The sequence below is a fragment of the Labeo rohita genome, unplaced genomic scaffold (genome assembly GCF_022985175.1).
Source record: "Labeo rohita strain BAU-BD-2019 unplaced genomic scaffold, IGBB_LRoh.1.0 scaffold_791, whole genome shotgun sequence".
NCBI lineage: Eukaryota > Metazoa > Chordata > Actinopteri > Cypriniformes > Cyprinidae > Labeo > Labeo rohita.
In genome coordinates, this window is record NW_026129735.1 from 24,964 (window position 1) to 36,807 (window position 11,844).

The following is an 11,844-nucleotide window of genomic DNA, read 5'->3' on the forward strand; positions in this document are numbered from 1 at the left end:
CTGTTTTTGTGTAATGTACCACAAACAGTCATTAAACATGAAGAATAAAGACCAACCTCCTTGTTCAAGTTCATTTGCTCTTGCTTCTTATTTATGTATGTATGCATTTATTTATTTATTGTTTGTTTGTTTGTATAGCTGAGTTGATAACTGTACAACACAGTGCTTGTCACTGTCACTACTTACCTAGCCGTAAATAGAGAAGGGGCGGGACAAATACCGGCCAATCATCCTACAGTCAATCATGTTTATTTATACAGCGCTTTCCCATGTTGCAGGAAAGTCAGATTGTAGAGGACTCATCTGGTTCCTGTGGTCATGCGCTGACGGCTGTCTAGGTGATTGATGGTCCATCTCTGGGGCTCATCTAGTTGACATGGTCCCTGATGACAATCAGGAGAAGTCAGTATTACTGCTTAGTGCTTTTTTTATATTTAGTAAAATTCTTAAAGGGGTCATCGGATGCCCATTTTCCAAGTTGATGTGATTCTTCAGGGTCTTAATGAAAAGTCTATAATATACTTAAAAATTCTCATTGGTAGTTTTTATCTTTTTACCTTGCCAAAATCAGCTCTGCAAAAATCATCCCGTTCTGGTCAAGGTTGCTTTAAATGTTAATGAGCTCTGCTTGCCCTGCCCCTCTCTTCTCTCTGTGGCCTGTTTACTTTAGCTGCATTTAGCCACTAAACTTGCTAACTAGCACAGTATTAGGAAATGCAATTGCAAAGATTCATAAAAAAAAAACCCTTATATTCACTTCTGCTGTAAGTGAAGCTGGATCACGAATGATTTGCGTGAACATAGACGGATATATGTAAATCGGGAGGCACATTCCCTTCACAAACAAACATAATCCACTGCATCTTCAGCAGCTCAGATGTCGGGAGTAAATGACGACCACTATGTTCATTATTACATCCAGCAACACAACACCTCAATCGCTCAATCGGAGATATTCTTGTCTAACTTACATCCCTGCTCCAGCATCGAAACAATGGAGGTTACTGGACTGTTACAGCTGATTTAAGGCGGGTCTGAGGTAAGAGGCTCATCAACTATTGTGGGAGCGGCCTCTGTGGGTGTGACGCCACACCGACAGGCATCTGAGAATGGCTCGATTTGAAAAAGGGGATATTATTTTTACAGATTAATTAAAAACCACTGCATGGATTTGTATCATTATAGGGTAGATTTGTACATACACTGCCAACGCACATTAATGTTCAAACAACATGTAAAAGTGAACTTAGCATCCGATGACCCCTTTTAAAATGAGATACAATTAAGACGTTGCTGTCGTGGATATTCTAAATCATAGCAACCAAAGCATCTCAGCTGGAAAAATGCTGTGCTAACCGCACACTCACTGCTATGTTTGTCTTAGCCTTTTTTTTGGATTTCTCAGATGTTCAGAACTCACTGTCACTTCCAAATTCGACCCAAAAGTCCACCCCACCATCTCGGACAGTAAGACAGACCATGCCAAAAAAAGGCCATTTTATCTACATTTTCAACCTCCCATCACCTATCCAACCGTACAAAACCATTCTCACATACCTCCATTTCAGAAGCTCCCAGGCTAAATCCCCTTTCGAACCCCTATTTGTAGATGATTGTGGTCTTCAGGCACCTAACAAAGCTACATCTGGACTAATTGGTCCCACATCAAAAAAGCCCACCAAGCCCTCTTTGAATAAGCCATATGTGTATATTTTATAGAAAAAACAAACAAACAAAAAAAAAACCACAGGTAACTAACTTCAGCTTCTTCCCGGCGAGGCTGACCCATCCGATGCCATGAGTAAAAATGGAGTGCAAAGCACTCCCAGCTGGGTACCTCCAATTTAACCAAACCCATCAGGCTTCCCAAATCACGCTGCTCCTCATCCATCAGCCAGTGGGGCCCATCTTCCCAGTGCTGTGAGCTGCTCCCATTGGAGGCATTATGGGCCCCTGGTGCCTCAGCCCAAAACACGCTGCTCCTCCTTTATCGGTTGGTATAGGGCTCACCGGCCTGACACTGTGAGCCGCTCCTGCTTCGTCGGGCAGCTGTCCTTCACTCTGAAAAATGCCATTTAAATACTTTTTAATCTCAAACGCTTATCTTGCCTTGCTCTCGTTGAAATCTGTGTATTCTGGTTCAAGACACTTACGGTATGTCGAAAAACTCCAACTGTTTTTTCTCCCTAAATTTCAAAAATCCTTTCAAAATCGTCCTACATTGCTGCAGAAGTAACGACCCAGTCTTTGCAAACACCCTTGACAAAAAAGGTAAAACAGCGATATAGGATGATTTTGAAGTTGAGGAAGAACATGAGATGGGAATTTTTTGACAGACCCTGTCATGAACTGGAATAAAAACAGTTTATGCAGCGTGAGACAAGACAAGGGTTTGAGATTAAAAAGTATATAAATTGTATTATTTTTTATGAAAATTCTTCTTCTCGGCTGGGATCGTTTACAACCGCATTTAGGATCATTTGAAGCCACATTTAAACTGCATTTTGGAAGTTCAAAATCGGGGCACCATATCAGTCCATTATATGAAGAAAAATGCTGAAATGTTTTCCTCAAAAAACACCATTTCTTTACGACTGAAGAAAGAAAGACATCTTGGATGAAAATCTTTGTTTTGGAAGCAGACTTCTCCTTTAATAGGCTTTCTTTCTGTTTGCAAGGCTTCAACATTAAAATTTGTACTATTTTTAGCTAGTTTTTTCAAGTTTAGCATATAAAGCAAATTTTCGCTTTATTCCTGATTTCTGCTTATGCATATTATAGAGTTGATTGGATAAATTCTGCAGCTATAATTGTGTGGGTATGTTGGTATGGATGTCAGAGTGTGGTTTGTATGTGTGTCCTTAATAATGTTTTTGTGTGATTGTGTGTGGCCACCTGTAATGTTTGAGAGAGAGAAATTGTACTATACTGCGAATCACACATCCCACCGCTGTGAATGCAATCTGAGCTTCTGGGGAATCTGGGGAATCTAATGGGAAAAGTTTGGTACTGTACCCAAGCAAAATCTTACTAAAAGCTCATTTTTTAGTATCTTTTAAATTATAATTGTTATATAAAATATAAATATTTTATATTTAAAAAAAAAAAAAAAGCTCATAAATCATTTTCATAAACTTAAACCTCTATAACTTTTTTTTTGGTTTCAAATTTTTACAACTTGTTTAACTTTAACAATAATCTGCCAAGGGTCTTCTTTAAAATAAAACGAAACTAAAGTCTTTACTCCCAAGGTTCAGATTCTTATGAGAGTTTTTTTGACATGGACATTTTTGTCCTCTATGAATCTATGTGTACCTTTTTTTATTTATTTATTTTTTAAATAATAATAATAATAATAATAATAATAATAAAAAGAATAACAAGTCATTATTCTATGATGTAGACTTTATTAAAGCACTCATTTCATATTTGGTGATCCTGGTTTTAAAAGGCATGGTTGTGGATAAGGTTTCAGAGGGGGGTGAGATGGTTGGAATTGAGGGCTCTCACAGCCTGGGGAAAAGCTGTTGTTCAGTCTCGCAAAGAAGGCTCTGATGCTGCTGTAGCGTCTTCCTCATGGTAAGAGCTGGAAGAGATGATGGGAGGGATGGGTGGGGTCTTTCATGATACTGGTGGCTTTACTGGAGTATTGTGCAAAGAAAATGTCCAGAATGGAGGGGAGAGGGGCACCAATGATCTTTGCAGCTGTGTTCACTGTCCTTTGTAGAGTAGCTGTAGACAATCTCTGTCTGACAATCTGTAACGAATAGTTCAACCCAAAATTATAATTTTGTCGGTTCTTATTCACCCTGGTGTCGTTATATTGTTCTTCTCTCTTTTGAACCAAAAAGAGAATACTATAAATGTCCTGCTCGTGCTCATCTGTATGGCAGTAAACAGGGATCAGCTTCAAGCTTTAAGAAAAAGAAGCAAAAGTAACACATAATGATCATACAGTATATGGCTCATGCTGTGTATTTAAAGTTTTTCTTTTTCTAAGGACATACTTTAGGGTTTGGTTAAAAAAATCTCATGTGTCTTGATCAGTCTTTTCCATACAAGAGGTAGGATGCAAGAAAAGGAAACTAGAATGCACAATTAATAAGGAACTGAGAAGCATCCAAACAGATTAAGAAGCATTGTTTTTTTTTTTTTTTCTCACCCAAGGCTATCATATTCTTTCAGAAGACCTGGAATATAGTACATGGACTGAACCATATAGAACATATGGACTAATTATTATGATGATTTGTCATTCTTTTTAAAGCTTGAAAATTATTGGGCTTTAATGAATGCCATTATATAGAAAGAACAAACCAGCAAAACATTCTTTCAAAGTTCACCTTTTGTGTTCCATGGAAAACAATCAAGTAATACAGGTTTGAAACAATATGTGAGTGGATGACAGAATTATCATCTAAATGGATGTTTATGAAATTTGTTTGTCCTAAGTGAATTGTTCTATACATTACAGGACAGGTCCTTATTGTAGGCTGCAAAAAAAGATTTTAGAAACAAAAAATGTGAGATACCATATGCATTATGCATATATTTAGTTATGGCCTTTGACTCACAAACAGTGGCGGATTAAGACTCTTTAATTCATATTAATGAACTTAGTAAAAACCCTTACAAAATAAGGTTACCGGCTTTTCCAGTGTATTCTGAACTCTATTTTTTAACTTGTGAACCCGATTTACAGGTGTAATCTGTTCTAAGATGAGATATAAATCTGAAAAGTATGCAGCAAATTTAAACATATTATAACTAGTGAATCTAACTGACACAGGAATAATCCTATCTATGAATCACTTTAGACTTAATGGTCAACAAAGAAAGTGTGGATAGTCTTTTTAGAGTCATTGTTGTCCTCTGCTCATTTTTCAGGTTCGGTTCGATGGTTTTGTTGTTATCAATTCATTCGATTGACGCCGAATTGCTGCTAATTCTAAAGTGAAAGTAAAATGCACATTTGCACATTTGCAATGCAAAAGCAAGGAAAGGAGGGAAAACTCTAACAAACTGCCTCACCGTCACAACCCTACTGGTTTTTCTTTGAGAGTGGGAGAGGCAGACATCATGTTGCCAATTACGTTGTTTGGGCTGCCTTGTTGGGCACAGTGGCACTGAGAACATTATATTTCACACACTGTAAGCTTTATTATTATTATTATTATTATTATTATTTAAATGTAATAGCATTAGTCCAATGAAACGAATCAATGGTTCGATACGAATACATGCATCCTTACACCCTTTGTTGTGGACAAGGTAGTCCACACAGGAGAGAAACTGCACATACGTGATCAGTGCGGGAAGAGTTTCACACAAAAAAAAAGCCTTATGTCACATATGAGAATTCATACCGGTGAGAAACCATTCACATGTAATCAATGTGGAAAGAGTATTGCACACTTCACCAACCTTAAGGTACACATGAACATCCACACTGGGAACAAACCTTTTAAGTGTTCACACTGTGACAAGAGATTCACTCAGTCAACACATCTGAAAACACACAAGAGGATCCACACTGGAGAGAAACCGTACACTTGTGATCAATGTGGGAAGAGTTTCTCACAATCAGGACATCTTAAAGGACACTTGAACGTCCACACTGAAGAGAAACTGTACTCAGGTGATCAATGTGATAAAATATTTTTGAGTTCAAACAAAGGTGAAGCTGTATTCATGTCATTTGTGTGGAAAGAGTTTCTCACATTTTTCAATTTTGAAGGAACATCAGAAAAATGGTGTGAGAGAGTATGTGTGCTTTGCATGTAAAAAAAAAAAAAAACGTTTACTTCAGTGAACTGTTTAAAACTGCATGAGATGATTCACACTGGAGAAAAACCTTACAAGTGTTCACACTGTGACAAGAGATTTAGTCTGTCAGCGAATATGAAAAAACATGAAATGATCCACACTGGAGAGAAACATTATAAGTGTTCACACTGTGACAAGAGATTCAGTCAGTCAATACATCTGAAAAAAATATGAGAGGATTCACACTGGAGAGAAACCTTATGAGTGTTCACACTGTGACAAGAGATTCAGTCATTCATCAAATCTGAAAAGACACAAGAGGATCCACACTCGAGTATAATTTTATCACTGCAATGCATGTGGCAAGCGTTTGATTCAATCATCTGCTCTACGCAATCATACAAAAAAACAATCACAGTAAGGCCCCGGCCACATGGAAACGCATTTAGCTGTATGTATAAACATTTTGTATCGTACTGGTATTTCGTCCAGATGGATCTGGTGTTTTGGGAGTTTGGGACTTATTGTTTGCCCCACCTTGATCCGCCCCTGAGTGTATGTGTGTAATGTATTGTAGCGTTGTGCAGCTTCCCAGATGAAATAGGCAGGAGATGGAGATCTGGTTCAACAAACAGCCAACAGCCTTTTTTTATTTCCTGAACTTACAACCTAAAGCAAAGGGTATCAGGAGGCGTCCTACTTCGCAAAACACAAGAAAACGCAGAGGGTTATTATCTTTACGTTTCTCCGTGAGCTCTCTTCCAGCTCCCCTTTTTTTCTTTTCCTTCCACTCTGAATTGACCAAGGCACTCTTCCTTCTTCCACGCACCTCGCTCCCCCCCAAACTACTCCCCCCATAGCAGATAATAAAGTGAACACATTTATAACGAGGAGCAACCGGCCTCAGCGCCACAGTATGTAAATAAAGGAAATAGGATTCAAATCAGGCAGACGCTACAGATCCCTGAGCACTAAAACATCCAGACATAAAAACAGCTTTTTCCCAAATGCCATCTCCAGTTTAAACAGATAAACATGAACATTACCTGGGTTCTACAATTCATTTCTGTATTTCTTTCTCCATTTCTAATTATTGTCTCTTTCTGTAGTATAATTATGTAAACTTCTGTAGTATTATTATGTAAATACACATGCATATATCTTATTTATAAAGCTGTATATAGAGAAAATAATGCACAAATATGTACATAAATCTTCTGTTCCAGATTCATACATTATTATTTATTTTTAATTTTATATTTTATTGAAATGGTTTTCTCTGTTCTCATGTCAGTTATGTATGTACTGTATGTATGTATGTATGTATGTACACCTTTCACTTTCTAAGACTAAAACAAAAGATGGATTCATTGGTAGCCTGTTCATTATAAAAAAAGCACAACAACAATAAAGCAGGCTACAATGACAAAGTACAATGCCAAAATGACAAAAACGAATAAGAAAAAGCATGGCATACACCACATGCTGTATTTAACAAAATCATGTTTATGCCTTTTTTATGCTCTTAAATTATGGGCTGTGGAAATGTAATGTGAGGAGAGTAAAATACTGAGGATTTGTATTTCCATTTTATTTACAACACAGCAGGCAGGCAAGGCCCTAAATCTCAGGGAATCTCCAGAGAGTGGAAAGGATGAAGCCTGAGGACTTACTGTTTCATTCTAAAGTTTTTAGCATGTCCTTCTATAGGAGATGAACGCTGACATTTCAGGCAATCAATCAATAAATCAATCAATATTATTTTTACTCTTTCTGTATATAGAGTAAAAAAAAATAAAACAAAATAAAATAAATTTTAGTTATTTTCATTTGATTTGGGGATAATAAAAATTGACTCCTATAAAAAAGGAAAATAAAATAAATGTCTTATTTCCAATTATTTCTAAAATAATAAGCCCAAGAAGAGGAACTCTGTTGGGTTGAGAAATCCAGGAAAAAAAAAAGTTTTTAAAATTGTGGAAGAAAAAAAAAATCATTTTACTTGTGAGGATGACGTAAGAGAAGGGTATCAGGCCCTAAATATACTCTGCAGTAACCTGTGTTTCTGTATGACCTTCTTTGGAAAGAATAAACTTATAAAGGACATTTGATTGAGTTTGTCTCTTACGTTGGTGAAAGTCGGTTTTATTTTGCCACAGCAAAATTTTAAAGTTTGAAATTGTTATTATTATTATTATAAAACACTAATCAAACTAAAACAAGCATCACTAGATGAAGTAAACAAAATCATCAAATATTCGCTTCAGCACAAGGCCACTTGGGTGTGTGTAAATGAGTGACTCCTTCCGAATTTGCTCACAAATTGATCGTGGAGTCAAAAAAGAAAGTGCCTTTTTAATCTGTCGTTGCAAGGGCTGATGGGACTCAGCCGGTGATGCAGGATTATGAAGGTGGCATGCAATAATAATTTTTTGACATCAGAGCCATTTGTAAATCAGAGCCTGCTAATCTGCTTCATGATTAATCTGGGCTGCCCGGGAAAATAAGTGTGTGTGTGTGTGTGTGTTAATACTTGTTAATATGATTTATCAGGACAGGTATGATAACATGGGGATTACACTGATTTAACAATGTAAATGTGGTTTATGATAACATTTCTTGAGTCCTCATAATTAAGATTATAAGACATAGATGCAAAAATGCAACATTTTTTGTGTGATACGGAATGCCCTGCAAACCGGGTGTGTTGAATGATTTCTCTCAAAAGTTTCAGTTGATTTTAAACTGTTAATTATTTAAAAATGCATCATTTTAAAAGTGCATTTTAAAAATAAAATATATTTCTTACAGTATCCCTGTCATTTTCTCTTTAACTGAGCAGTGTTAATTTGTTAAGAGATTACAGAAAGGGCTAATGCAGAAATAAAATACACAACATTTTAACTATTTAAAGACTTTTATGAACCTAGTAAGTTAATAAATCAGTGGTTAATAAGTCTGTATTATCACATAAAAAAGCTATAAAAGAACTAATGTTAGACTCATAGAAAGGAAAGAAGTCTTCACTGTTAGTACATTTAGATGTGTCTATTTCACAGATGCTTTTATTGAAATCAACTTATGAGGAACATTACAAGCAATTTGTTGTAAGAGCAAGTCATTTTCATAATACTCAATAAGTATTATGTATAAAGTTGTATCTGCATTGAAATAAAGTGAACAAATTAAATCTAAACCAAAATAAATCTGTAAATATGTTGTATGATAATTAACAGACATGTCGCATCATCAGTTGAAATGGACTATTATAACATTTAAAAAGCCTTTGTACAAAGTTAAATGTTATGATTAGATTAATCAAGGTTACAAAATGACCGTCTATTTAATTGTATTATTTCTGGTAATAATCATTCACGGTCATTAAAGGTACTTCTATCGCTGTATTTAATAAAATATTTAAAGCATTTAGTATTTAAAGAAAGCATCCTTGAAAGCTGCATGCAAATTTCCATAATATCATTGAGATGAAGATAAATCTTGCTGTAATCTGGCCTGTTATTTGTAGAGACTATTTTATTATTATATTGTATTCGTCACTATTTCTTTTGGTGCTGCGAGTTTTTCCTCCCTGCAAATTAATTAAAAATAATTCAGATTCATTCAGAAGCATTTACTGAGCTCTCATGAGTAAAGACTTTGTTCCAGATCAATGTGAATCGTCTCAAAAACTCACCAGCTCTTCTTGCACAGATGATCTGAAGAAGAATCACAGTAGGAGCAGCAAACACTGCAAACTCAACAATAATCACAATCACTGCAGGAAAGATGAGAGACAAGACATAATCAAGAGAAACTCAGTCTGTAAAACTGTAAATTAAAGTAAGACATGATGAAAATTAAAGACATGTGGTACCTCTGAATAATGATCCAGCAGTCCTACTGACTTCATTTTCTGACGGATATGGAATCATGTCTGTTACTTCAGATCAAACATAATACATCATAAAAAAAAAAAACATCACCACATCATCAACATTCACATAACAGAAATTGCTGAATGAACTCTGATATGTAACAGTGATCATGAACCTTGTGTAGGAGTTGCTGCTGTAGTTGATTTCTTCTCAGTGTCTGAGCTGCTGACCGGAATCTGTGTTGTTGAATCTGGAGCTGCAGAAAATGATTTTTAGACGCATCATAAAACTGTAGGACAGTAACATCATATTTTTATACTTCATCATCACGAGATACAAAGTGAATGAGCCTTTTCGAAGTCTGTGTTCCATCATCAGTTTGCCGTGGCAGCTGTTATGAAGAGAGATGTTTCCATCAAGACTATGTTTCTAGCTATAAATGGTTGTCTATGTCCCTGAAAAGCCAGCAAAGCAACTACAAGCTGCAAGACTCGGGCAGCTGTTATTGCAGTTAGACAGTTATAAGATTATAAGAGTTTTTCATCATTATGAAGCTCAACTACATACCAAGAGTGGAAAAAGAAACAAAAAAGAAGAAAAACAGCCAGAGCATTGGAAAGACAAGAATGTAAATCAGCTTCCTGACTGCTGTTTGTTCATCATGCAATTAAATCATAACACATTTGTGTCCTGTTTAAAGGTACATATTTTCAGATATTATTGGTAGCTATTTAACTGTGTAGACAATAGACATAGTTGAAATCAGGATCAATTGCTTTCATTAAGTCAAGGAAGCAGAAATTCTGAATAATGAGGTTCAGTAGAAAAATTAGTTTCTCACCTGAAATCCTGACAGTATATGTGGCTGAGGTCTTCACTTGATTTCTGTGAGTAACATTGCATCTCCACTCTCTATTGTCGTCTTTATTCAGGAGTGTTGTATTGAGAGTGATGATACAGTGTCCTGATGAGAATAATATCTGATATCTGGAGTCTGATATCATCAATGTAACACCAGTCGGATTCACCCAGAACATCTGAATTCCTTCAGAACGGATCCAATCATCACAAGAGGCTCCAGCATATGAATATGAATGTGAATACAACTGACAGGAGAGAGTCACAGAGCTGCCTGCACTGATCTCAGTCTGTGAGGATGATGAAGAGACTGAAACACAAAATAACACACAAATCACACACTTTTCAATCATCATGGGAGTTTAAACCAATAATCTTTACATTACGATTATCACATAATCGTAAAATCACCATGAAGAACATGCAGATAAACACATGCATCAGCTCCTTGCAGTTTGTTGTTCACATATTGTCTGCAGATGTAAAGTCCATAATCTTCTTTTGTGATGTTCCTGATGTTCAGAGAGCAGTCAGACCTCAGACTCAGTCTCTTATATCTCTCAATTTTTTTCTTCTTTATCCCTCCAGCAATCAGTTCAACTGTTGCTGAATCTGTGAATCTGTTATAGCTCCATGTAGTTGATGTGCAGTCATGAAGAGCATTATTACAGTGCAGACGGACATTTTCACCAGAACTGATGAACACATGAGTGTAATTCACTCCACTGGTACCTGAGACACAAGAACATTTGAGTGATCATTATGCTATATATTAATAAATGAAGATTCATAAACAAAATCCTGTGACAACAGGTCATAATCAGTGTCAGATTCCAGCATATTCAGGAATAAAACATTATTTACAAATATGACAGAGTCTCTGAGATCAGAATATGAATGTCAGGAAGAATAAAGCATGTTCAAACTACAATGCCAGACTTGTTCTATTAAAATGCATAAATATTTATACTGAATTCAAACCCAGGAGTTTAAAGAGTGTGTGGAAATGCATTTATTCTGTTCTATTCTATTCTATTCTATTCTATTCTATTCTATTCTATTCTATTCTATTCATTTTGGTCTAATTTATTTAAAATAATAATAATAGCAATAACAATTAAACAAAATGATCAGTCCCAGCAGACACTAATGACACTTATCAGCCATTTTATCAGCCATCTCTGTCAGTCTTTCTCTTCATTATATACTCATAACTCTGTCTTTAAATACTGTCAGCTCCTCCTCTGCTCATTGGCTTCTTGTGTTCAGACAAACAGTCTCAAAAAGAATAAATAAATAAATAAATAAATAAATAAAAAAAAGCAGCACAAGTGTCCAGATTAAT

The 11,844-nt window shown here is 35.8% G+C and overlaps 1 protein-coding gene across 1 annotated transcript; it reads right to left on the reverse strand.

Annotated features, from left to right (window-relative positions):
- Nucleotides 1-9,323: 9,323 nt before the first annotated feature.
- Nucleotides 9,324-11,235, reverse strand: LOC127161988 (uncharacterized; the record flags this gene model as incomplete). Its single annotated transcript, XM_051104769.1, has 4 exons — nt 9,324-9,355; nt 9,461-9,541; nt 10,483-10,809; nt 10,911-11,235. Coding segments are annotated over 4 exons (765 nt in total), but the record flags the coding sequence as incomplete, so codon positions are not given.
- Nucleotides 11,236-11,844: the final 609 nt, after the last annotated feature.